Below are 27,595 nucleotides of genomic sequence, written 5' to 3' on the forward strand. Positions count from 1 at the left end.
AGGCTATTTACGTCGATTTTGGGTCAAAGATTAATAACACACAAGTGCTTGTAAACGTGCAAGATAAATAATGGGACAAGGCCCCTTGAACCATAACCAGCTAGTATTGTTGTACGGAAAACAAATCGCCGAAGAGCAGGTCAGGGATGCGGTACCATGAAAATTTGATAAGAGGGGGGAGGGGGGTATACCGGGGCAAGACGCCTTGTTTTCTCAGTTGAATGTGGGAACCTATATGTTTACAAGCTTTGCTTTTTAATAGGTTCCTCATATTTCACGTAATTGTATTTTCTTGTTAAATACTACAACTATGTATTTTTTGTCATCATGTATTCATAATTGTGTTCAAGATGTATGTTTTTGTGGAATGTGAAACAATAAATCAAATCAAATCAAATGTTATCGGGCATTATGGATTTACACGACCAAAACATCGCCTTGATAATGCACTTCTTTCTTAAGGTTTTTGGGGTACTTTTTTTCTCCTCTTTCTAATGTTTTTTTTTTCGTTATCAAAAGGGCGACCATCCGGTCACCCCTGCCCCTGGTATGATCGCTGTTTTGTTTGTTTCTCGATCAAAATCCATACTACTCGCCCCATTGATTATGTAACTACAATGATAATAAGTGATGGTATGATCGTCCATCCTAATCAGTCGGAATCACATGTCAACGTCAGAATCTGTCTTCTGTTGTCAAAATTGATAAACTGTTGATCAAACAACTCCAAAAGAGCAGTCTGTACTTATTTTGATACGCGTTTGGGTATTATTAAAAGACAACACCCCCCCCCCAACAAAATGCTGCATGATTTGAATAAAAAGAGAAAATTCCAACAAGCGCAACACTGAAAGTTTCATCATAATTGGATGGAAACTAAGAAAGTTATGGCATTTTTAAGTTTCGCTAAATTTCACTAAACAATATGCACATCCTGGTTGGTATGCAAATGAGGAATCAACTGATGACATCACTCACTATTTCGTTTTTTATAATGAAGTATGAAATATTCTAATTTTTCCCCAATGTCCTATCAAACATAGTTTTATTCCTCCCTGAAAATGTGGTATCACCGTTTTGTCATAACATTTTATGGTTCAGTTTAGTTGGTCCTCAATGTCAAATCGGTAAAAATTGAAATATTACGATAAAAAAGAAAAAAAAAACCCAAGTGAAATGGTGAGTGATGAACATCATCGACTATTTCATTAGCATGTCACTGAGTTGTGCATATTACTGTTTTGTAAAAAAAATAAGCAAGCAAAAATTTAGAATGTCATTACTTTCTTATTTTGCATCCGATTTTGATGAAATTTTCAGCATAATGCTAGCTTGATTTTTGCTCTATCGATTCAAATAAAAAAAATTCTGGGGTGGACTTGACCTATAATGTGTTCTTGATTTTTTTTAGGTCATACGACACATGTCATTCAGTGGATCTTTGTTCTTATTGTTGTTGTTGTTTCATTGATTTCACTTTATTTTGACACGGTACACGTACATCAGCCAAAGGCTGTTCTTCAGAACATCCGTGTATATAATGATAACACATTACATGTAGGCCCAGTGGCGTAACTACGGGGGGGGGGGGCATGGGGGGCACGTGCCCCCCCCCAAAAAAAAAATTGTCCTATATTAGGTCAGTATACCTGACAAATGAGCGCGCTTCGCGCGCTCCCTAAGTGACCCGAATTTTTTGCTGGTGCCCCCCAATGCCGTGACCCACGGTACGCCACTGTGTAGGCCTATATGCAATTAAGAAATACAAAATAATATCAAACATCGATATTACACGGCTGAAACATTTTCAGCCGTGAACTCCGAAAAATACTCTGCGTACCCAAAGGTGCCATGAGCCTAATTACATCAGGAGGGCTGAAGATATTCGTTCGACCCAACCCCATTCGATTTTTTTTTCAATTTGATGTTGCTGATTGACAAAACTGTATGAATATGATTCAAAATCTTAAACTGATTCTAGAAATGGTAACTACTGAACTTCCTTCGCCCAAATTGGGAAGATAAAAAAGTGACTTGGAACTATTTTTTTGACTGGCGGACTAATTAGGGCTATTTTACTGTTTGAGTCGATGAATTTGCTCCATTCATAGTTATCTTCATTAATGGCAATTTATTTTTAAAATGAGCTGGCTACGCTACCCTTTCCTGGTCAGATATGGAATGCCAGATATATATCCTATCCAATGGTAGTAAACATTCCACCCTCTAATTTCACATTCATTTTTTATGAATTTTTCAAAAGTGCCATTTTAACACACAAGTCTATGGGGAATGTTTTACGCGCGTGACACCTTCAAAAAGATTACCTGAATCCAATCGGCTGGTGGCGCTGTACAAAACTCTGAAGAAAACCAAACCACAGGGGGCATTTCATCAATATTTTCATCCGTCAAGTTGTCAGATCTGACAACTTTCCTGGATTCTGATTGGTTGAGAAGCACTGTTACTATAGTAACTGTCTGATAAAACAAGACTTGTCAGATAAAATGTCCGACAAGTCCTTTCATGAACTGACGCTCCCCTGATATACGATCTTACGTATACGTAAGCTCCTGAAGGTATCTTGATACGAATGGGCAGAGCGATGCCCCCCCCCCATAAAAAAAAACGAAACAAAAAAACAAAATGAAACTAAAAAAAAAAAGAAAATCAAGTTTTCATCCAAATACCTCAGTAATTCCACTCACGCACACGCAAACATCCAGTCATTTTTGTTTGCGATGGCCCAACGACCGTATACATGGTGTTACTATTACTACTACTACTACTACTACTACTACTACTACTACTACTACGGTCAATTTATTACCATCATAACTTATGGATCTGATTCATGAAACTTTGGCATAAGAGCCCAAAAGAGTAATCAAGTATTACCGAACATCATTTGCGAGTTTCAGGTCACATGACCAAGGTCAATGGACGTTGGCCATGTTGGGGTATTTGTTGAATAACGATCATAACTCTAAAATGTGTGGATCTAAAACTTGGACATAAGAGTAATCAAGTATCACTTAACATCTCATGCGAGTTTAAGGTCACATGACCAAAGTCAAAGATCTTTTAAATTAAACTTTGGCCATTTTGGAGGTAATTATTAGATTGCTGTCGTAACTTTCAAAGTTTATACATTTAGTTTATAAAATGTGGATATAGTGGTAATTAAGTATCACTGACAAGTCTTGGGTCGCATAATCAAGGTCAAATGTCATTTATTGTCAATGAACGTATATATGAATGGTGTTTTTTTTTTAATAAGTATTTAATAGAAGTTTTCAAACTCAGCACTGCTGCTATATTGAATCGCGCGATGCAACTGATACTGCCAGAGGTGCTCCACTTGTTTTATCAGAAATATTTCCCTATTGTAATTTATGATATTTTGATGATACACATACGCAACAAGAAACATACAGACTTATAGCTATCTTCTGTTTCAATTCAATTCAAGATTATTTTTCTCTCTGCATAAAATGAACATATTGTGATAAAATACATGGAAACAAAGTTTACATAACATCAAATACATAAAAGTTAAAAAGAAGAGCATTGAGAGGGAAGCAGACAAAAAAGAAACAAATATCCTTATAAAACGGCCATACTTTAAAAGAATGATAATTATTGACAATATCAAATATGTATGTATTAAATGCCTTTCTTGTATTATGTTATTATTTTGTGTTGTGAAGTATTCCTCTTTCATTTTTTAGTGTTTTTTTTTAAATCTGATATTGTGTATTGGATGTTGTATGATGATTATTTTCAATGTAATGAATTTGACTATTGTGCAATTCATCCACATTGTGCTGCGCTCAACCCAGGTGAGGTGAATGGGTACCTGGCAGGAATTTATTCCTTGAAATGCCCAGCGCTGTTTAAGGCTGCGGGGCTAAAGCCAGGGTAATAATATCCAAGCCCTTTGGAAGCGCATATATAAAGACGTTATTTATAATGTGTTATGCGCTATACAAGAACTGTCTATTATTATTATTATTATGAGTATGTGCACCTGGAAATGAAATAAAATGAAAATAAAATAAATAAATAAAATAAATTAAACTAAATTCAATTCAACAATATAGGATAAGAACAGTATCTTTAAAAATGATTTCAGGAAGCTCTCAAACTGGCAATCAAAGTATATATGCAAATCAGCAAATTTGGAGAGGAAAAATACCCCTTTACTCTATTCTATCGCTGGTAATTGATAGTCTTTAAACGTGTGGAAATTTTTTGTGTAGTTTATGTTTTGTTTTATTTAATTTTTTTTTCCAGATTAAGTTTCTTCATTGGGTTTTGTAGATTTGAATCTACCAAAGATTCTGAATCGTATTGAATCAATGGAATTGAATTGAATATGATATGGGGAACAAAATTTCGGTGTCATTTTGTCCAAGAGCACTTATTCGGCATGTTGAAGGGAATTATTCGATTGTGAAAGGGTTTCTAATTATATCTGAATTTATGTACTTTTGGATGGACTGAGTCGTGCCCCCCCCCCCCCGCTAATGAAAGAAAAGATACTGACGCCCATGTTTGACAACGAATTTTTGAGAGGAAGGGGCAAAGCTCTTTGACCTGCAAAGGTGGCGGTATTTGCTCCGAAGTTATTTGCAATACTATTTCTACAGATTCGTTTTGCATGAACAGGCCAATATTTTTCTATGTCTTAATAGGTCCTAAATTATTGATTATTCAATATGGATATTTCATCTAAAAGTCGGCCTGTAAATCCTAAGCTAGATTAGTATAAAAAGTCAGAATTCGGAATTCATGTTTGACTATAGGAATCAGCCATGGCCCGGCCAAAAGACTGCATTATGATTCATGCATTGGGAGCCAGTTACCGAGCTGAAAATATCAGAATCTATAAAACTGAAATTGTTGGTTTCAAAATGTTTTTCTTGTTGCCTCCCCGGGGGGGCCACTTACATTGACGAGTGGATACCATGCGCGACCAAAAAAACACGTAAAAAGGATGTCCTTTTCACGATAGGGCACGTTACGTACGTAACGTGATAAGGGTGTCAAAAACACAAAAATAATGAAAAAAGGGTATCTATTTCGCTAGGAAAATTACGTGTTTAGGGTCGAATTTGCGGGGTTGATAAAACAAAATTAAAATGTTTTATAAAGGATGTCCTTTTGCCCCAACACTACGTGTTTAGAGTCCTATTTGCGCGAGGTGTAGAAGGTGGGGTCGTACTAAACCAAATAAGGTAAAGCCGACGACCGAAGGACCCGTAACAATAAAACATTCCTGTACTTGTTTAGGGGTTCATTTCAGGGAATATTTGCCAAGAGTATCGTTTTGTTTCCAATACTTGTTAAGGGTAGGGTTTCACACGCCAATACTTGTTAAGGGGTGCATTTTCAGAATACGGAAATTACGTGTTTAGGGTGCTTTTCGAGACCCCATGGTCGCGCATGGTATCCACTCGTGAATGGAAGTGGCCCCTCCCGGGTTGCCTCCCCTCAATAGTCCACGGGCCAGATATATGCCACTGAGTGAGAAAAGTCAACTCTTGAGTGTTTAATTAGCTAGCTAGCTTTGTACCGGTATGCACTGTCAGTCAATATGTCAACCGCGATGTGATTGGATGATTTACGACCTTTTCGATAGGCCACAGTGGTAAATCCAATCAGAAGTACCGTTTTAAGCGAACCGGTATTATGATCACTATATACTCACTCTGCGCATATTGTACGTTGTATATACCGGCGGATAATGGTGGAAATGAACTATGTACCGGCACAGTCAGGGAAGAGGCAGACGTCAACTTGTCATTGTTTGGAATCTTAAAAAAAACGGTTGATTTAAAGCAGGGGAGTGACACTTTTTTGGCCTAAAGTATGACCTGACAACCAGATAGGTAAGACCCTATCAACAAGTTTTTTTCTCCATCTTCCCGCACCATGAGTGGGTTATATTCCAAGCACAATCATGACGCGAAAATCGTCGGTCTCTACGACTTGGAGGAGACGCTTGGACGGGGCCACTTCGCGATCGTCAAGCTGGCTCGACACATCTTTACTGGAGAAAAGGTTGCAGTCAAAGTGATCGATAAATTGAAACTTGATGAAGTATCAAAGGCTCATTTATTTCAGGAAGTGCAATGCATGAAACTGGTGCAACATCCCAATGTTGTCCGGTTGTACGAGGTGATCGATACACAGACAAAATTATATTTAATCTTGGAATTGGGAGATGGCGGGGACATGTATGATTACATCATGCAACATGAAAATGGTCTTGATGAAGAACTTGCCAGAACTTACTTTCGACAGATTGTGGAGGCTATTTCCTATTGCCATAAACGGCGCGTTGTTCATCGAGATCTCAAGCCGGAAAACGTCATCTTTTTCAAAAAGCAAGGTGTTGTAAAGCTGACAGATTTTGGATTTAGTAATTGTTTCGTGCCTGGAAAGAAATTGGAGACCTCTTGTGGAAGTTTAGCATACTCAGCTCCTGAGATTCTTCTTGGGGATTCTTATGATGCTCCTGCAGTTGGTAAGATAGTTGTCACAATATTGAAAAAACAAATGTCTTCTGAATCTGATCCAGTCCAATAAGATATATTGCTAATCAGCTCAGAACTGCAATGAATCATGGGATCTAAAAAGTATGGTAGTGGATCGTATTTACCGAACACTTTTCATGAATTTGATCATATCAAACACATTATTCCAATAAAATTCACCAAACTTTCACCATAAATACACAAATACCTACAAAATATAAACATGCAGAAATTTTGCCGAAATTGTTTTTCATTTTTACGACATCAGCTTCCAATCGGACCCCTCTTCGCAAGTGAAATATTTTGGTCACTTGAAAAGGTATCGTATTACGGAACGTGTGTTTTCTATGGGAAAAGTTGGGAAAATAACAAAGTCACTGATGAGCTATTTTGACCATATTTTATTGTTTTGAGGATATAAAGACTTCGAAATTGTGTTTTTGATAATTTTTCATCATTTTTCTATTTAAGTTCCCTTTTAGTTTTGGAAGGAAGTTGCAAAGGTTTGAGCGTATTTGATTATTTTCTGACGCATATGATGCGCGCGTTTGGTAATACAAGGCCGGTCGGTAATACTCACTATACATGTAGACTAGGTTGTATGTTAACCCAGGGGGCTCCCGGCCGCGTAGCGGTCGGGAGCCCAGGATCGTACGTGCAATTTGGCATACTCACCTGACAAGCGTGAAGTATGGTCAAAATAATTATCCGAATAAATAGTTAAAACAGAAATCAAGCACTTACCACGATTATATGGATGATGGTCTAACGAGTGGCAGTTTTTCTGACATCTGGGCACAGACTGGAACCTCAAAAAACGAAAAGTTCTCTCCTACCCCGTCTCGATCGGCCATTTTGTTACAATTCATAAAAAAAATGGCAGATCGAGACGGGGGTAGAAGGAGAGAACTTTTCGTTTTTTGAGGTTCCAGTCTGTGCCCAGATGTCAGAAAAACTGCCACTCGTTAGACCATCATCCATATAATTGTGGTAAGTGCTTGATTTCTGTTTTAACTATTTATTCGGAGAATTATTTTGACCATACTTCATGCTTGTCAATTGAGTATGCCAAATTGCACGTACGATCCTGGGTTAGGTTGTATGTGAGCTACATGTACATGCAGCTCTGCGCATGTGCAGTGTGGGGGCCGTGAGCTAGCTAACGGCCCCCTTTTTTTATCCCAGAATGCATTGCTAAATGCCAAACATAGATTATTCTTTTTAACTGTTAGTGTTACATCATGAAATGTCAATTAACAAACAAATTGCAGCACACACGTACATTGTATGTTGGGGGGACCTAAAGCTACGCTCTTTGTTTACAAATGATAAAAACTATGCCAATTTTATTATTTGAACAAATTATCTTTCACTATTTTGTGGCAAATATTCTAAAGATCATTACGCAAGAAAAAAAAATCACAAAACAAAACTCACTAATACGAAAATCCCACCATGTTTTTCGAACACCTCTTGAATTCGCAGCGCGATGTTAGAAGGGGTCCTAAAGCTACGCGCGCGATTTATCATGCAGAAAGATAGTATTTACTGTGCCTCAATTTCTGAAATAGGTTCATAATATTATAGGATAATATGAAATTAAAGCGAATATACATGTAACTCCGAAATTCCAAAGAGTTGTGGGTTTTATCTGCATTTAGGGATTTACTGTAGCCTCTGTAGATCGAATTTTGAATAGGAATCGTTTGTCACTCTGCAGTCACAATTCCACACACAAAGTGCGCATTTGCCATTAAAAACTGCATGAGCGATGAGTGGTGCATAGCTTTAGGACCCGCGCAGCTTTAGGACCCCCTACCATACATGTAACTGGCAAGTTATTAATAAAACAAAAGAGAAAAATTTAAGTAAATCAGAGAAGTTGACGTAATCTCAATTACAGAACTGCCAAGTACATGTAGGTCTACAGTAATATGGATTTCCCATTCATCATATTCATGTACACCTGTATACATGAATGGATATCAACTTTCACATACATGTATGGAACAAGACTTTATTTTCCATGACTATTATAAAATGTGTATACACATGTAGAAAGGAAAATTGTTTTGGGGCTTGGCAAATAGACTGCTGAAATCTGTCTGTTTAGAATAAGAGGAGTTTGTTATGTTTTTACTTTCTCCTTCCCACACATGGAGGAGGTGTAGTGAAGCAAGACAAACATAGTCCAGCATAACAACAGAACAGAGAAGCTTTCGGTCTGGGACTAGGGTCAGGCATTCATTTATTCAGGAAAACACAGAAAAGGCCTTATGAAAATGAAAAAAAAATCAATCATGTACTGAAACTATGAATTCTTGGTCACCAAAATCTAGCATATTTATTTTCTTGATTTTCTGTCTGATTGTGCTTGATCACTTTGCTGTCAAAAAGTGCCAATATGGCAATTGCAATATATGCTACAGTGAGGTGCCTAAATTGTATAATCGTGAGTAATCTTGTGACTGAAAGTCCTTCAAAGGCTTTTATCATGAAGAGCCTCATTGAGTTCTTGCAGATGTTTATTACCATCCGAAAGATGTGTCCCAGAACCTATTGAAATCTCTGCATCAGTTTGTAACTTCCCGGATACGTGTGTACAGTGTATTTTAAATTGGATTACAGGCATTCTGTAGTCTGCAACAATACCCAGATGTGAAGTGTAATGTTATGTAGAAATAATGTATACTGTAAACTGTGTTGCAGAGTGGCGCATTGGAGCCGATATGAAAAAAGGCAAAGCATGGGAAAATAAAAATTTGATCTAATAAACCTGGAATCGAGGGTTTGATCATTTTGGGGAAATAAAATAAAACCTCGGCTCTGTTTGAAATTTAAATGCTCATTGATTTCCTTGGATTGTGTGTAGTCTTACTAGTCTAATACTCAATAACACCTTTTATGGAGGATCGATGGTGTTCTTCTTAGATGTATAGTTTGTATTCTATGACTATGTACAATGTACATCTGTAATACTTTGTGAACAGTTATTAATAATAATATCAGTAAACTTTGTATTAACCAGGGTAGCCATTTCAGTTTGGTAACTGCAGCAGGCCCTGCATATACATGTACATGTATGTTATTTTTTACCCTTCTCCAATCTACATGTACATGTAAATGCTGAGTGCCAAGCAAGAAGGCAGAAGGTCCCATTTGTACTTATGACTCGATTAGGGATCGAACCCACGATCTCCCATTCATAAGGCGGATGCTCTACCACTGAGTGAGTCACCAATTCACCATGCCCAGTTTGCTCTTCAAACATGAACCTCATCAAGAATTCAGAAACATAATATGGAGCAAGTCACTAATAATTTTTTGTTGTTTAATAAATTGTGTAGTACATACAGTATGTTGGCATTTGTATTTTTCCTGTTGATATTAATTAGAACCCTTCTTGGCCATTTAAAATGCTCCATGTTCAAACGCTTCTGGGGGCTCTGCATCATTAACCCCCCCCCCACAATATTTCGCTCGTTCACTTGTTGGATATTGGAGCAGTCCACATTCTCAACAAGAAATTTGGAGAATATTGAGATTTGAGAATGGCTTATAAATGTAGAGAGTCATACATGTATCTTGCTCCCCATTCGTGTCTAGATTCAGACCCCCTGTTGTACAGCACATTTTGGTACGAAAATTACCAAAATGTGCAATTTACCAAAATTTGGCAAATTTTGGTAACTTGTGGGATCATTCGCTCAGTATTACATGTAGTTGTCTGTACTAATCATCCATTGCATAAAATAACACAAGGAGGTCATATCAGTTGGCCACTTCTAAAACCACATTTGGTGTACAGTATACCATTTATTTTGTCTACGGTAATCACCAGTAAATCTAAGGTCTACATGTAATACCCACTTGGTTGGTTTTTGTCCACTACATCCAATGCCATTTCATCCTTGCAATGACCATGTAGTCTAATACCCTTTTTACACAGGCTAAAATTTCCTTAACCCCGTACTATAGGTGGGGCTAAATTGCCATTTAGCCCCACCTATAGTACGGGGTTAACCTTAGCCCACTTTCGTTTTACACAGCATTTTTGCAAAGTGGGCTAACCCCACCTTTAGTACGGGATTATTTGGCCCTGCAAAAAAGCAGGGTTATCCCAGCAATTGCGGTGCTAAGAGCGATAGTACGGGGTTAAGATCGCTAGTGTAAAACGAAAGTGGGCTAAGCTTAACCCCGTACTATAGGTGGGGCTAAATAGCAATTTAGCCCCACCTATAGTACGGGGTTAAGGAAATGTTAGCGTCAGTAAAAAGTTTACGAGTGATCGACAAAACCACTAGTCCGGGGTTAGTGAGTTTCGTGTGTAAAAAGCAAGCATTCCTTATCCGGGGTTAGCAATAACAATTTGGCATGTGTGAAAAGGAAAAAAAATAGTACGGGGTTAAGGATAGTACAGGGTTAGCGATAGTCTGGGGTTAAGAAAATCCTGTGTAAAAAGGGTATAATATAATTCAGTCCAATATCACTTTGTCCAATACCCGGTCTACATGTACATGTATGAGCCACTTCGTCTATATAGCCACTTTGTCCAATAGCCATTTGGTATAATGTTCTTTGGTTCAGTATCCATTTGGTCCAAATTGGTTCAATACCTACTTGGTCCAATTAACAGTTAATCCAATACCCACTTGGTAGAACTGACAGTTGGTCCTATACCCACTTGGGCCTACGTGTATACCCATTTGGTCAAATTCCCTCTTGGTCCAATGCCCATTAGGTCTAATGTGTATCTACATGTATGCAATCACATGGTAAAATGGTAATAATACCCCTCGGCTCTTGTCTCTCATACACACCTCCCCCCAAAAGCACACACTCATTCCTTTTGTGAACATTATTGATGTTCCCAGTATGAGATACAGTTATTTTCTCTTCAGATTTTCAAAAAGAGAAAATTTAATTGACTTTGTTTTCATGAAATTGTCGCTTGTGAATGCAAAAACAAAAACAAACAAAACATGAAACAAACTAAAAAAAGGGGGGTACAATTCCATGGATTACAAAAAACCTACACAAATACTCATGATTTCAAAATTTCAAATACATGTAACCAATGCCTTGTGCAAGAGAGAGACAAAACACGACAAAAAAAATCCAGCTGAGCAGTTCCACAGTTACGGAGTGACATTCAGAAACAAGTTTTTAGCATTCAAACAAAAATATCACCCATACATGTAGTTATTTGCAAAGAAATGGTACCTGACAGTAGTTGCTGAAACCACTTTTCAAAATAATAACATTTGTTATTTTGATTCACCAAATTTAATAATGAGATACAGATATTCATAAACATGGTTACGGAGTGACGTAAAATGGACATATGCATATTTCAGGAGAAAACATATTGCTCAAACTCTGTGAACTTTAAACGGCTATCACGATGTTGAGTTATTGAGTGGATTCTGTGTTGTTCTAGCTTTAATATGCTGCATTACATAAAAAGTTTGTGTATTTTTTCATTAGTTACAAATTACATGTAAATGATAAACCGATGCGCTGTAATGGAGTGACATCTGAAATATTCACACAAAGGCAACGTAAAATAAACTTATATTATAAAACTTTCTTTTGATATGATGTAAAACGATGACCTTTATATTATCCAAAAGAAAATTTTATAAAACAAGCAATAGTTTCTGTTAGATTGAAATTAAGTAAAAAACAATATCTGTAATATGTACATTGTAGTCCCATGTATAGGATTTTTTGTAAGGTTTGGATTCTCCTATAAGGAGATGCATAAGAAAAAATAAATTGTGGCTTATTATGTTCCCCTTTTGTATTTATGAAATCCCATGTGAGTTTTTATTTGATCCTGATTTGAAATAGAGCAAATATATTTTTTGTGGAAAATGTCCACTTTTGCTTGGAATTGCCCAATAGTTAGCTGATGAAGTCACTGGTATAGTAGGGTTTATCAAATATCAACAATATAAAAAAAAACAATATTGACTTAAACAGATAGGCCTATGAAAAAAGCATCTACACATACATGGAGAAGCCAGTCTCAGGATTTTTTTTCTGGAATTGCCATGAATGTTAAAAAAAAAACCAATGAAAGGAGACTCAAGATTTTTTTAAAATAATTATCCCAATGATGGCCACAATTGTGAATGTTCATAACATACATGTACATGTACATGTATGTACCTGTCCATTGAACAATAGTGGGCACAGACTCAGAATTTGCCTAATTCTGTGTTCAGCATATATAGACCACCTGCTTTTTTGCACTCCTTTTTTTTATATAGAACAATAGTAAGTGACACATGATTCCAGAAATAGCCACTACTGAGAAGCCTTATCAAGGTACATATCTTTGGAACGCTGACAAGTTGCACTTCCAATTAATACTTTTCTCTACATGTAAATTGTGAAAGTTTGATTCCCCCTTTTCTGGTTGTGTACAGTTGCACAATGTACAGTATATGAGCGACATAATCTGATGTATTATTCATGATTTTCTGGTGAATTTCAGATTTCAGTGTATTTCTGAAATCTGCAGGTTCTTAGTAGTTCTATGGGCTGAAAATGAAAATAAAGTAAAATTCTCTGAGCAAAACACTGAAACTTTCATCAAGATCTGATAACAAATAAGGAAGTTATTGAATGTAATAAAGTTTAATATGTACAGTACTGTACTATTAATGAAAACATGCCATCATGAATATTCATTAGATTAAGATGGACTGACAATTTCATGTTCCCACTTTCCTTTTTCTTATGAGAAACCTGTGCATGTACAATCTGTATGTAATTAATGTACTGTATTTCATATTTTCATGTATGTGTGGCACATACATGTACATTGTATGTCTCACTTGTAACAAACTGAATTGTAGCAATGATTATCTAACATCAGTATTCAATTCAATTCGTTTCATATTTGTAGGATAACATTTGATGCAATTTTACTTTACATGTACAGTAAAGTGGGGATATGTATGGAAGCAGGAGACCGTCAAAAACACGGATATACGTCGTGTCGTAATTCAATTTACTACACGACGTAAATAATTACGTAGTGTAGTAATTCGAATTACTACACGACGTAAATAATTACGTAGTGTAGTAATTCGAATTACTGCCCAACGATTTAATGCCATGACGTTAAATGAATTAGTGTCGCTACATCAAATAATTAAGGTCGTGTAGTAATTCGAATTACTACACGACGTAAATAATTACGTAGTGTAGTAATTCCAATTACTACACTACCTAAAGAATTACGTCGTGTGGTAAATAATTACTACACGACGTAATTCCGAATTACTGCTCAACGATTTAACGTCATGACGTTAAATGAATTAGTGTAGTGACGTTAAATCAACCAATGAGACCGTTCGTTATATGAGCGCAATGCGAAGAGCTGAGACTACAAAGTATTGTACAGGAACGTACCGGCAGGAAGTTAGTTGGATGTTCGACATTTGATATTCAAACTGTGAAGTTGGTTTGATATCCAGGTTCGATATTCAAACGCCTGTGAAGCTGGACCAATATTGCCACGGACCCGATCCGCATAGTACTGCCCCCCCCCAAAAAAAAAAAAAATGTTCTACAACCGAGAACAATAGGAAATGATAAAAGGAAAGAAAGATGAAAGATACGTTATTTTATGCATACCATGTCAAAATCAATCTCAAAGTTAAACGTGTTTTTTTTTCTCGCTGGCTCGAGACTTATTACGAAGCAAATTTTTGCTGCATGCGCCATTGTGTGCCCCCTCTTTTTGTTCTTATCACGCATTGAGCTTCGCCCTAATGCTCGGGGCACAATCATAAAACATCCTGTTCATACAATGATATGACCCCTCCGTTCTCCCTTCTCTTTCTCTCCCGTTCCCCCTCCTTTTCTTTCCAATCTCCCCCTTTCGCTTCTCTCTCTCCTATTATGTATTCTCTCTTTCCTTGTTTTTTTTTACTCTATCCACTGGCGGCACCAAGAGATTAGTCAGGAACGTGGTTCCCCATGCTTGAAATATTCCGTTTTGTTAATTTTAGCCCCCGTTAATGTGCATGCGCCGGGTAACCGAGTCAAGTTCTACAAGTTAGGGTAGGTGGTTACCCCGGATAGACCGTCGGGATATTCCTGGGGGCCCCTTGGAAAAAAATAAACAAAATGCGATAAATAGCCCTTTATTCCTTTAATTTTGTTAATTTGAGCCCCCTAAATGTGCATGCACCGGGTCAAACTAGTGTTTATATGGTTGCCCGAGTCGATTTCTACAAGTTAAGATACGTGTTACCCCGGCTAGGCCGTCGGGGGTATCCCTGGGGGCCCCTCGAAAAAAAAAATAAAAAAATCAAAATTTCTTGCCCTTTTATTCACTGACGTTTGTCCCATAAATGTCCTCGTACTTGGGCACGCCAGTGTTGTTATGGTTGCCCGAGACGTGCTGCACCTGTAAAACCCCTTAGCTTTCAAAAACCCCTGAATATATTTGAATATCGAATGTTGGTCCAGCTTCAGGTGATTGAATATCGAACCTGAATATCAAACCAACTTCACAGTTTGAATATCAAATGTCGAACATCCAACTAACTTCCTGCCGGTACGTTCCTGTACAATACTCTGTAGTCTCAGCTCTTCGCATGCGCTCATATAACGAACGGTCTCATTGGTTGATTTAACGTCACTACACTAATTCATTTAACGTCATGACGTTAAATCGTTGAGCAGTAATTCGGAATTACGTCGTGTAGTAATTATTTACTACACGACGTACATGTAATTATTTAGGTAGTGTAGTAATTGGAATTACTACACCACGTAATTAATTACGTCGTGTAGTAATTCGAATTACTACACGACCTTAATTATTTGATGTAGCGACACTAATTCATTTAACGTCATGACATTAAATCGTTGGGCAGTAATTCGGAATTACGTCGTGTAGTAATTCGAATTACTACACTACGTAATTATTTACGTCGTGTAGTAATTCGAATTGCTACACTACGTAATTATTTACGTCGTGTAGTAAATTGAATTACGACACGACGTATATCCGTGTTTTTGACGGTCTCCTGCTTCCATAGATATGAGACTATCAGCTTTCTCATTGCACATTTCGTGCAGACATACATGTACAGTATGTACATGTATAAAACTGCTTATTTTCAGCAAAGTATTGTATTTTTTGTTTGTGTCCTATTTTACATGTACTTTATAATTAGTTCAAATCATATTATTTTAAGCCTGAAGTACCCCTTTTATTTACAGGTACAGGTACCTTTAGTGTACTTTTTGCATACCGGTACGTTTTTCATACGTTCTATATTCATCGAGCATCCGTCCACTGTGATATCTTTGTTCGCTCATTTTGTCCATTGTTTGGAGCGGATGGAAACAGATGGAGCCACCCTGAAATTTAGCTTGTCCGCTGTATCTGTTAAAGCCACCGCACACCTTACGACTGTTTGCAATCCGATTTTGGAACAAATTGTACTTTGCTCATTTACTGAAAATGTTAATGGAAGATATCATTTTATTTGAGGTTCAAATTAATTGTAAGAATACTAATATAACCATTTAAAAAAGATTGCAAACCTTCATATTGGAGTAAAGGCCAAATTAGTTTCAAATCGTAGCCAATCGTACGACTGCTACAGTGTATGACATCGTTACGACTAGATATTAAATTCGCTTTTATTCTTTTGGAGGGTGATAGCATAGTCACCGATTTGAACATAGGTATTCGTACAATGATTTCGAACATTACACTGTACATAGTAAGATATTCCAAGTCTTAATATTAGCATCAAAATTCTACAACATTTTATTTTGAAATTGGGTCGCAGACCAATCGTAAGGTGTGCGGTTGCCGTAATGAATACATTTTGTGTCCGTCGGCCAGTGGGACCAGGCCTTTTAAGTGTAACTATAATCCAAAAATGAAACAATAATAAAAAGTAACTGAATACATGTAGATGTGCACCTTCCTAATTCACACATTGGTTTGAGAATCGTACATGTACTGTAGTCTGCAAGACAGACTCATATTTGACACTTCAACCAAAATCAGGCCTAGAGTGAAGACTAGACTCCAAATACTCTTTCTGTGTCAGCCAGCCACAGAACATACAGTACATGTACATACAGTGAATTCAGTCTCACTAATTCAGACTCTGCAATATGCACTTTGCGAATTGCAAAAACCAAGGATCTGTGCTTGCAGACCATGAGAATCGTTTGACAAGTACTGATTGAATTTACACATGTAAATGTACATGTTGTAGGCCTACTTGTAGTCACTTCTTTTTTCATGAATCCCCCTCCTAAGGTTCAGACTGCCCACTTTACTGCCACCAAGTGACTGTTTGTATGGTGGCACGATGATGTCAACGCATACCTGTATAAAGTGTATGAAAATAAAGTTTGGTGAATGTATGCTGCTAAAGACTGAAAACCAGTTTATTATTTATTTCTGCAGTGTTTTGTTTTATCAGATTTTGCTTTGATATTTCACTGCATTTTTCATAATTTGATTTCGTTGGCTTGATAAAATGCATTTCTGTGAAATTTTTTGAATTCTGTGTTCTTTGTAAACTTTGTGAAATATTTTTCTTATCGGGGAAAATTAGGGACTTTACCCTACTTGTACGCATCATGTGTCAATGTATGGGAATGTTTTGTTCTCACTGGTCTGCAGTGAATCCCATCCTCGCTTTAATAAAACACACATCATTAAATTTACCATGGTTAAAGTGAAGAAAAGCTGGTATCATTAAATTTAATAAATTGGGCAGATGAACTGTTCTGTAATTTTTTTCAACTAGTGGAGGATGTATACATGTACATTTGTATGCTACATGTGTACAAGGCAAGGAAGGCTTTTGGCCTACATGTATACAGTTGTACCATCGTAGGCGGGAGGGGGGGGGGGTGGTCGGCTTCTGGAAGACTCTGAAATTTAATTTAAATTAAAGGGGAAGTTCATCCTGAAGAAAAGTTTATTGTGAAAATAAAATAGCAGAATAAATGATGAAAAATATTGGTAAAAGAGTGAGAAAAAAATCCATTAAATATTATTTATTAGAATTTGAAGCTTTTGATTTGTGACTTCATAAACGAGCACCTGCCCCTTTGTGACATAATATAAAATGTCTAAATTCCATTTTTAAATGGTTCAGGATGACTGTAATTTCAAATGTCTTTTTTGGAGCAAGTGTGAAATGATTTGTGTATTGATTATAATTTGATATACTGAAGATACAATAGAAACCATTTTCAATTTTCTTAGAAATTTACATTTTTTGCATTTTTACCATACGATATGTACTGTACATGTACATAGGAAAACCTGCTTGCATGACATCACAAATCAAATAATTGAAATTGTAATAACTTTTTTTATTCTTTGATAGATTTCATCAAACCTTTGCCAATATTTTTTGTTGTTGCTATTTTTACAATAACTTTTTTGACTTTTTTGCACTGTACGCTGAACATAAATAATAAATAGTACCTTGAAAGTGCACGTCATTGTACAGTAGGCTCTATTTTAGGCCAATTTGTTCATGTACATGTACAGTGGTTCTATACTGTATGTCTGTTTTTTTTTGTCAACATACCGGTACATGCAAATGTATGTCGATCACCTAGGGTCTTTCTGCTATCACCTACATACATGTATCGTGCATCTTTAACACCACGCAAGGGTGTGAGCTTGGCTTGAAGTACAAATTTGAGGGTGTCGGAAATGGGTACAGGGTGTATTTCTATTGCTTCTGATATTGTGATAATTTGGGGGTACATGTGTAAGAATGGGGTTCTCGATTGCAGCACGTACATGTACTGTACACTACAATACAGGTATCAACATAAACATGCACTGAGTGTCAGCCACCCTCTCCAGGCATAAACAACAAATTTTATGCAGGAGGGATAACATGTACATGTACATGTACAGGGGTGAACAGTCCTGTACATACATAAATTTACAGAGCTGATTGAGGGCACATTTTATTTTAGTACCCTATGAAACCACATACTGTAGATTCTTGTCGGGCACTTACATGTACATGTATTTTGACCAATTGGGGCCGTGGGGTGTCATGTGGTTTTAAAACCTCTGCTCCATGACTAAGGGTGTGTTTATGCTTCCATTGCGAGGACAGAATCAGCGATTTCAAACGTCGATTCAAAACGCCGATCGTAAACGTGGTTCTGGGAGTGCTGTTTATGCTTAACTTTTCAGAGCAAATCATGATCTCCAGCTGGCTTCGCATCGTAAAGCGAGGTCAAATCGGGCGCGCCTTTTTTCGAAAGTTTTTTTTCCGATTGTTGTTATTACGTGGAGATAACATGGAGCAATACGACTGTATTTGCCCGCGGATTTTCATCTCACCGGAAGCATGTACCAAATGACGTCATTTAAACACGTTTACGATCGTGGTTCTGTTTATACTTCCCCAGAAAGCCTGATTCCGGTCAAACAACATTTACAAACGCTCCTTTTTGTGAGTTTATGATCGGCGTTTTGAAACAGCATTTAAATGAAAGTAAGCATGGACGCAACCGTGTTTTGGACTAATCACGTTTGGAAACGCTGATTCTGGCCTAAAAAGTGGAAGCATAAACACGGCCTAATACTCTTACCCCTCCCCAAGCCCCCACATTGGAGTGCCTTGAAAGGTGGATTTTATGCACTCTGCAAATGTTATTACATGTATTCTGTCATTGTATGTAGCACATACATGTAATTGTGTACTTTGTACATGTAGGAGAAATATATTACATACATGTACATTGTCATAAAATTGCTCCAATGCTCCTGCATGTACTGTAGGTTGCATTATTTAGAAACATTAGTAGGCATTTGATTACAGTATTGTTTTTTGTGTGTGAATTCTGGACTTTACAGTTGAATGTTTTAAAGAAGAGATTTAAATGACTAGATGAGTCTTTAATGATGCGTAAATGCAAGACCATGATACTATGAGCTAGAGCCATTGGGATAAGTTAATGCATCCACCATGGCTATAAATAGGGTGTATATCTGGGTTCAGGGATGCTGAATATATTGAATCATTCCTGCCTGCTGCTCGTGCTGATCAGTTGAAGATCATGTACAGAGGAAATGAGAGCTTGAGAGTAGCAATCAAAGCTCTCTTTCAACCACTCATCTTGACATCTTCTTGCTTGCTCTTGTTATACCCCGTTTAGATCTATAAAAAATCTGGAGTGACCTAGAAGGTTACCGCAGGTCGTCCTTTGTCAGTCGTTAGATCCTCTGGGTCGTCTGGTTTGACACCAGAGAGAGGTACATTGTACATGTAGATTTCAACAGGGTATTATTTTCAGAGATGGAATCATTACCATTTCTATTGTGGTACACTGTACTACAGTACATACATGTAATACATGTTCATACAACATACATTCATGTACATGTAATGTATGAACCTTTGGATCAGTTCTTCTGTTTCTTATGTACATACTGTACATACATGTAGGCATATAGCTGAGGGTATTTGGACAATTTCAGTCTCTAATACATACAAGTACATGTACATGTAGACCCTACATGTCTACATGACTTGTACATGTAAAATGATGTGTATCATACAGTGTTTGATGCCCGGGGGGGCCACTTCCATTCACGAGTGGATACCATGCGCGACCATGGGGTCTCGAAAAGCACCCTAAACACGTAATTTCCATATTCTGAAAATGCACCCCTTAACAAGTATTGGCGTGTGAAACCCTACCCTTAACAAGTATTGGAAACAAAACGATACTCTTGGCAAATATTCCCTGAAATGAACCCCTAAACAAGTACAGGAATGTGTTATTGTTACGGGTCCTTCGGTCGTCGGCTTTACCTTATTTGGTTTAGTACGACCCCGCCTTCTACATCTCGCGCAAATCGGACTCTAAACACGTAGTGTTGGGGCAAAAAGGACATCCTTTATAAGACATTTTAATTTTGTTCTATCATCCCCGCAAATTCGACCCTAAACACGTAATTTTCCTAGCGAAATAGATACCCTTTTTTCATTATTTTCGTGTTTTTGACACCCTTATCACGTTACGTACGTAACGTGCCCTATCGTGAAAAAGACATCCTTTTTACGTGGTTTTTTGGTCGCGCATGGTATCCACTCGTCAATGTAAGTGGCCCCCCCGGGGTTTGATGAACAATCCTCATCTCAAAACTGAGAATATTCATACATGTATGTTGCTTTTGACTGCTCATTGTCTTTCATTTTGGGCAAATACATACAGTACATGTAAATGTACTAAATGTACATGCTCACATGTACATGTACATGTACAATGTATGTACTGTACTTGGTCATACATGTATTGTACATGTATGATTTAAAACTGTCCTCATCTCAAAACCAAGAATGTTTGTACATGTACATGGTGCCTTTGACCACTCATTACTTGTCTTGTTAACTTGTTTCATGTTGTAGGCAAAATAAATTCACTGTAATGTATTAATGTATGTCCACATACATGTATATGAGCATGCTTATGTAACTTCAATACAAACATCTTTTATGAAGTGGCCACCAAGGGTACAGTATGAGTATGTATGTGCACACGATCAATGTACATGTTTACATATTTACAGTGTAACTTGAGCATAATCAGGGTCTTTTTAATGTTGTCAGTTGTCACCACTTGTGATGGATAGCGCTACATGTACCAATTGATGGCAACATGATCTACATTGCATGTTGGCTAACAAGCCAGGGTCTATATTAGTACAGTCGGGTACTGTAGTTTAATTTAAGTCTTGAGCTCTAATAACTTGCATTAATAACTTTGTTTTATGAATCTGAATTTGCATACAAGAAATGTATTTTGGCAATGAGAATAAAAAAACTACAGTACGTGTACTTGTACAGGGTGAAATCTTTACAAGTCTGAACACTTCATGAAAAAGGTTGGACAATGTACATATGTGCATATAATTTTTTTATAATTAATTTTTTTTTTAGATTAACATAAAAAAAAGATCATCTATTTTTGGAGCTGTTCAGGGTAATACAAAATAAATATTTCTGTATCTGGGCTATTTCGCCTGAGCACTACATACATGTACACAGTATGGCTGCTGTTCAAATTGGTTGTACCTTGCATTGAACCTATTATTACAAGGACTCTTGCAATGTCGTGGAGCTACATGTACATTGCAAACCTCGAAAATTGTGTCTGAATCTGATATTATTCAATTTGTGGGCTGCTTGAAGGCATTTACACAGTTATTTTGGTCATGTACAGTACATTGCAGAATCAGTGCATTTTTATTTTTGTGCAGATCGCCACATACATGTAGTATATAGTACAATGTATGTGCATTTTATCTTAATGTCTTGATTCATGACTGTATGCAGTTTTGAACCATAGCTACATATAGCTGCATACATGTAGCAATTGGGACATAACTATGCACAGTAAATGCAAATTTTGCAAATTAACGTGCAGTGTTCATGTGGAGTCCTAGGCCTGCTTTATAAATTTTATAGATGTGCACTACATGTACATGTAGCTAGTGTAGTTAATAAAGAGTCGAAGGACTCAATGACAAAGAAGAGAGTTGATTCCTTCATGAAGTTCTGACGTCAGTGACCAGTGGAGAATCACCTTACGATGGAGAATCATATTCAATCCTTCTACCGTCCTTTTCATAATTGGAAGTTTTATTCTTTATGTACATGTACAGTGTCTGATTTCTAACTGTATGCATGCACAAGACCATTCTCTTTGTATATTCTTTCTTTTAGGCTTTATATATTATCCAAAGTATTGTTCATACCAAGTTTATCCTTCACCATCTCTGATGTCTTGCTGTTGTGCTTTTCATCTGAAATGGCTTTCACTGTAATCATGGACGTAGGTCCATGGTACGACAAATATATACCTGCACTCAGGATAATTAGGTGGTCTGTCTACGACAGATCACCTATTGATTTCGTCAGAATTTTCTTTATTTCTTTCTTTCTTTATTTCTTTATTCATTGTACCTATTTTTTGTCGCCAATTTTTCTCGAAATTGGCTGAATCAATTTTGCTGATTTTTTCGTCATATATAGAATCTATCATAGAGACGGCAAAATAAGCTTTTCAAGGTCATATGGTCATGATGACGTCATCTACGCGCCATTTTGTAAAATTCTTCATTTGATCATATCTTCATTATCAATTGTCAAAAATTAACAATATTTACATGACATTAACTTCATGTCAAGGGTCAAATGTCAATGTCATCAAAGGTCATGTAGAGGTCATGACGCGCGCGTACGCGCGCGTCAAAGGTAAAAAAATCGTCCAAATGACCTATAAATTTTTTTGGGTACGTTTCAGGTCATTTTAAGCATTTCAAAAATTTGCGCGCGCGCACATATGCGCGCGCGTTTCCGCGCGTTATACCTTAACGCAACGCAAAAAAATCGTTTCTTTAATATCATTGCATTGCTAATAAAATTCTGAGCAATTTGATACCTTGATCAACCTTCTACAACCATTAATAACGAAATTAACACCCGTTAAACTTTGCAGCACGTGTGCGCGCGAGCTCTCACTATAGGCCATATATGGGCAAAAACATGCCTATTGTAAATTCACTGTAGCTCTTTAAAAAATCCGTTGACCCCCAATTTTTTTTTAATATATCGATAGAGTATTAATTGTAGATTTGATTTCATGTCACCATTGTCCCTAAATTATATCGTGACGTCATCAAATAGGCGCCCAAACTAAAAATTTCATTTTTTTCAAAAATGACGTCATCAAATTTATGCAAATTTGACTGTAACTTCTCGAATATGGATCATTTTTCGCCCAGATTTCATTATGTTGTAGTTTATAATGTACTCTTTCTCCTCAGTCAACATGAATATTCGTTTTGAGAAACGCATCATTGCGTAAAACAGCGATGAAAAGAGGCATGTCATTTTTCCTCATTTTGCGTGTAATCTCTATGGGACATGACTTTTTCCCAAAACTAGATTCGACATTCCTCTATTTCGTGAGCTATATGTCCATTTTTTCTTGTCAGCTTTCCTTGAGCTTTTAAAATGTTGTAGCTGAGATTCTGGGCTATCGGAAGTGTGCCCTTAATTTTTTGATCAGATGCCGGGATCATGCCCGTATTTCACTTGCAAAATTGGAATTGTAATTCTCAAAATTGCTTACGTGTAATCTCTATGGGGAATATCGTGGCTCAATGGATAACGCATTTGACTTGCTTTCTCGAGGGCGGAGGTTCGATTCCTGGGGTAGAAAAGATGATTTTTTTTTCATTTTTTTTCTTTTTGCCACCTCTGACATGATCCTTTATGATAATTAAAAGGTATGAAAGTTAAAATTTAGCAAGATAAAACAGATTATAATTGTTTTTTTCATATCACATGTATTTTGTGTGTAATCTCTATGGGACATGACTTTTTCTCAAAACTAGATTCGACATTCCTCTATTTCGTGAGCCATATCTCCATTTCTTCTTTTTGCCGGAGCTTTTAATATGTTATAGCTGAGATTCTGGGCTTTCGGTAATGTGCCCTCCACTTTTTGATCAGATGCCGGGATCATGCCCGTTTTTCACTTGCAATATTGGAATTGTAATTCTCAAAATTGCTTACGTGTAAAGTCTATGGGAAACATTAATAATCACATTGAGCAATGGTCAAAATTTATTCTTAGGATGTCTAGAATGAAGATTATCAATCATATCTAAATTATTCATTTTATACATTAGCCGACTCTGAATGAAAAATCATGACAGACCACCTAATTCGTCCGCATGACGAATTAAATTCTAGTATTTTAATTGTAGTGGTTAACATTTCATTGATATATTTTTCGCACCTATATTTGTCGCCAACTTTTCTCCGAATCGGCTGAATCAATTTTGCTGAATTTTTCGTCATACATAGGATCTGTCATGGACACGTCAGAATAAGCTTTTCAAGGTCATCAGGTCATGATGACGTCATCTAGGCGCCATTTTGTAAAATCACATTATCAATCATATCTCCATTATCAATTATCAAAAATCAATCAAATTAACATCATACCCACTTAAGGTCAAGGGTCATCAGGTCATGACATCAAAGGTCACCTGGAGGTCACGAAGCGCGCGTACGCGCGCGTCAAAATTTCAAAATGCTCAAAATCACTTTTTGACCGAAGAAGAGTACATTGTAGGTCATTCTAAGCATTTCAAAAATTTGCGCGCGCACACCTGTGCGCGCGCGTTTCCGCGCGTAATGCCTTAACGCAGTGCAAAAACACCGTTTTTTTACATCATTGCATCGATAATATAATTTTGAACAATTTGATACCCAATTTAGCTCTCTATGACCAATGATAACGAAATTAACACCCGTTAAAATTTGCAGCACGTGTGCGCGCGAGCTCTCACTATATGCCGTATATGGGCAAAAACATGCCTATTGAAAAATCACTATAGCTCTTTAAATAGTCCATTGACCCCCAATTTTTTTTTCATATATCGATAGAGTATGAATTATAGATTTGATTTCATGTCATCAATGTCCCTAAATTATATCGTGACGTCATCAAAAAGGCGCCTAAACTAAAAATTTCATTTTTTCAAAAATGACGTCATCAAATTTATGCAAATTTGGTTGTAACTTCTCGAATATAGATCGTTTTTCGCCCAGATTTTGATATGTTGTAGTTTAGAATGTACTCTTTCTCCTTAGTAAACATGAATATTCGTTTTGAGAAACGCATCATTGCGTAAAACAGCGATGAAAAGAGGCATGTCATTTTTCCTAATTTTGCGTGTAATCTCTATGGGACATGACTTTTTCTCAAAACCAGATTCGACATTCCTCTATTTCGTGAGCCATATCTCCATTTTTTCTTGTAAGTTTTCTTTAAGCTTTTAGTATGTTGTAGCTGAGATTCTAAGCTTTCGCAAGTGTGCCCTTCATTTTTTGATCAGATGCCGAGATCATGCCCGTATTTCACTTGCACAATTGGACTTGTAATTCTTAAAATTGCTTACGTGTATTCTCTATGGGGAATATCGTGGCTTTGACTGCTTTCTAAAGGGCGCGGGTTCGAGTCCTGGGGTGAACAAGATGATTTTTTTTTTTCACTTTTTTTTCTTTTTGCCACTTCTTACATGATCCTTTATGATAATTAAAAGCTATAAAAGTTTAAATTTAGCAAGATAAAACAGATTATAATTGCTTTTTTCATATCACATGTGTTTTGCGTGTAATCTCTATGGGACATGACTTTTTCTCAAAACTAGATTCGACATTCCTCTATTTCGTAATCCATATCTCCATTGTTTCATGTCAGTTTTCCCTGAGCTTTCGATATGTTGTAGCCGAGATTCTAAGCTTTCGGAAGTGTGCCCTCCATTTTTTGATCAGATGCCGGGATCATGCCCGTATATCGCTTGCAAAATTTGAATTGTAATTCTCAAACTTGCTTACGTGTAATCTCTATGGGGAATATGCTTGCTCAATGGATAACGCATTTGACGTGTTCGTCCGTATTGCTGACGTGTAGGTCCGTGTTGCTGACGTGGTGGTCCGTGTAGCTGACGTGTAGGTCCGTGTTTCTGACGTATTGGTCCGTGTTGACGACGTGCTCTGCCGGCATGATCCGTGTAGATCCGTGCTGCCGTGTTGATGCCGTGTTCACAGTCATCTGGGGCAAAACTATCCCGGACCTCCCCGGATCATGCCGGCATTGCCGTGTTGATCCGTGAGGTATAATCATCTATCTTGTATGTATCTGTTTGAAGATGTATGTCTGACGATTGTCATCACCACATCAATAATCACATTTAGTAATGGTCAAAACTTATTCTTAGGATGTCTACGATCAAGATTATCAATGATATCTAAATGATTTATTTCATACATCAGCCGACACTGAATGACAAATCATGACAGACCACCTAATTCGTCCGCATGACGAATTAAATTCTAGTTTTATATTTGGAGTTCATATTGTCCAGTAATATTGTATAATAGAATGTTCGCTATTTATTTTAGTAAATTGTACAACACCTACTATGCGAGCAAATGGGAGGCTTAATGTCAAACATAAGATCCAACGCATTTTACGCCTTTAGCTAATGCTGATGGGCAGGGCTTACTGGCTAAATGCGTATTGCCATTATTCTCCCTGTTCATAATAACACGGGCTTTACCCTCCAAAAATCGAAAGTTATATTGGACATATGTACAATATAACTTTTTGAAGGGAGGTCACGTGGTCCCAATTTAGCCAATCACAGCTCTTTTTTACTACCACTATTTACTATAATACATGTACTATAAAGAGCTCCTTTATGTATTCATGTTTTGTTCATTTCTCTATCACTTATGCAGATATATGGAGCCTTGGCGTGCTTCTCTACATGCTGGTGTGTGGGGAACCCCCTTTTAATGAAACTAACGACAGTGAGACATTGACGATGATCATGGATTGTAAATATCTCATGCCAGATTATTTATCCAGGGAATGTAAAAGGTAAGACTCTCTTTCTCTTGGGTTACAATTTTGACTGTTGCACTTGGTTATAACTTGTTTTGCAGGCATGGTCAAATACATGACCCCACTTTTGACCAGTCAGAGGAACAGATTATTAGACATTCTTAAAGAGAGGTTTATAATTACCAGTAGTTATAATAATCCATGGAGGGTCCACTGGTAGAGCTACACATGGTAAATAATGCATTGTTCTGATTATATTCATGAAGACATGCAAAGAACTGTTTCATCGAGATAATACAAAACTTTAAAATGTCATAACTTACATGTAGTTATTCCTTGTCCTTTGATGAAATCTTCTATGTATCGTTTGTCCATACATGTATGTTTAAATCATCTTATTATCAGTCTGGAGTACCCCTTACATGCCCTGTAGAGTTGCAGTAAAATTTACAATGTATGTGTCAAAAATTAATAAAAAAAGTAAAAGGGGGAGAGTTACAATTTTTTTCAATAAAGTATTGTACCACAAAACCCACAACCACACTGTGGTTTTCTGTATGAGAACATCAAGAGTGCTTTTGGTC

General features: G+C 37.0%; 1 protein-coding gene across 1 annotated transcript in view; it reads left to right on the forward strand.

Annotated features, from left to right (window-relative positions):
• The first annotated feature begins 5,715 nt into the window (after window positions 1-5,715).
• LOC121407950 (SNF-related serine/threonine-protein kinase-like) overlaps window positions 5,716-27,595 on the forward strand; it is a 35,770-nt gene continuing 13,890 nt past the window's right edge. The window contains exons 1-2 of the mRNA XM_041599214.1: window positions 5,716-6,532; window positions 26,906-27,047. Coding sequence (XP_041455148.1) covers window positions 5,938-6,532; window positions 26,906-27,047 — 737 coding nt within the window. The 5' untranslated portion in view covers window positions 5,716-5,937. The remainder of the gene's footprint in view (window positions 6,533-26,905; window positions 27,048-27,595) is intronic.

This window comes from Lytechinus variegatus, chromosome 2 (genome assembly GCF_018143015.1).
Source record: "Lytechinus variegatus isolate NC3 chromosome 2, Lvar_3.0, whole genome shotgun sequence".
NCBI classification, from domain to species: Eukaryota; Metazoa; Echinodermata; class Echinoidea; order Temnopleuroida; family Toxopneustidae; genus Lytechinus; species Lytechinus variegatus.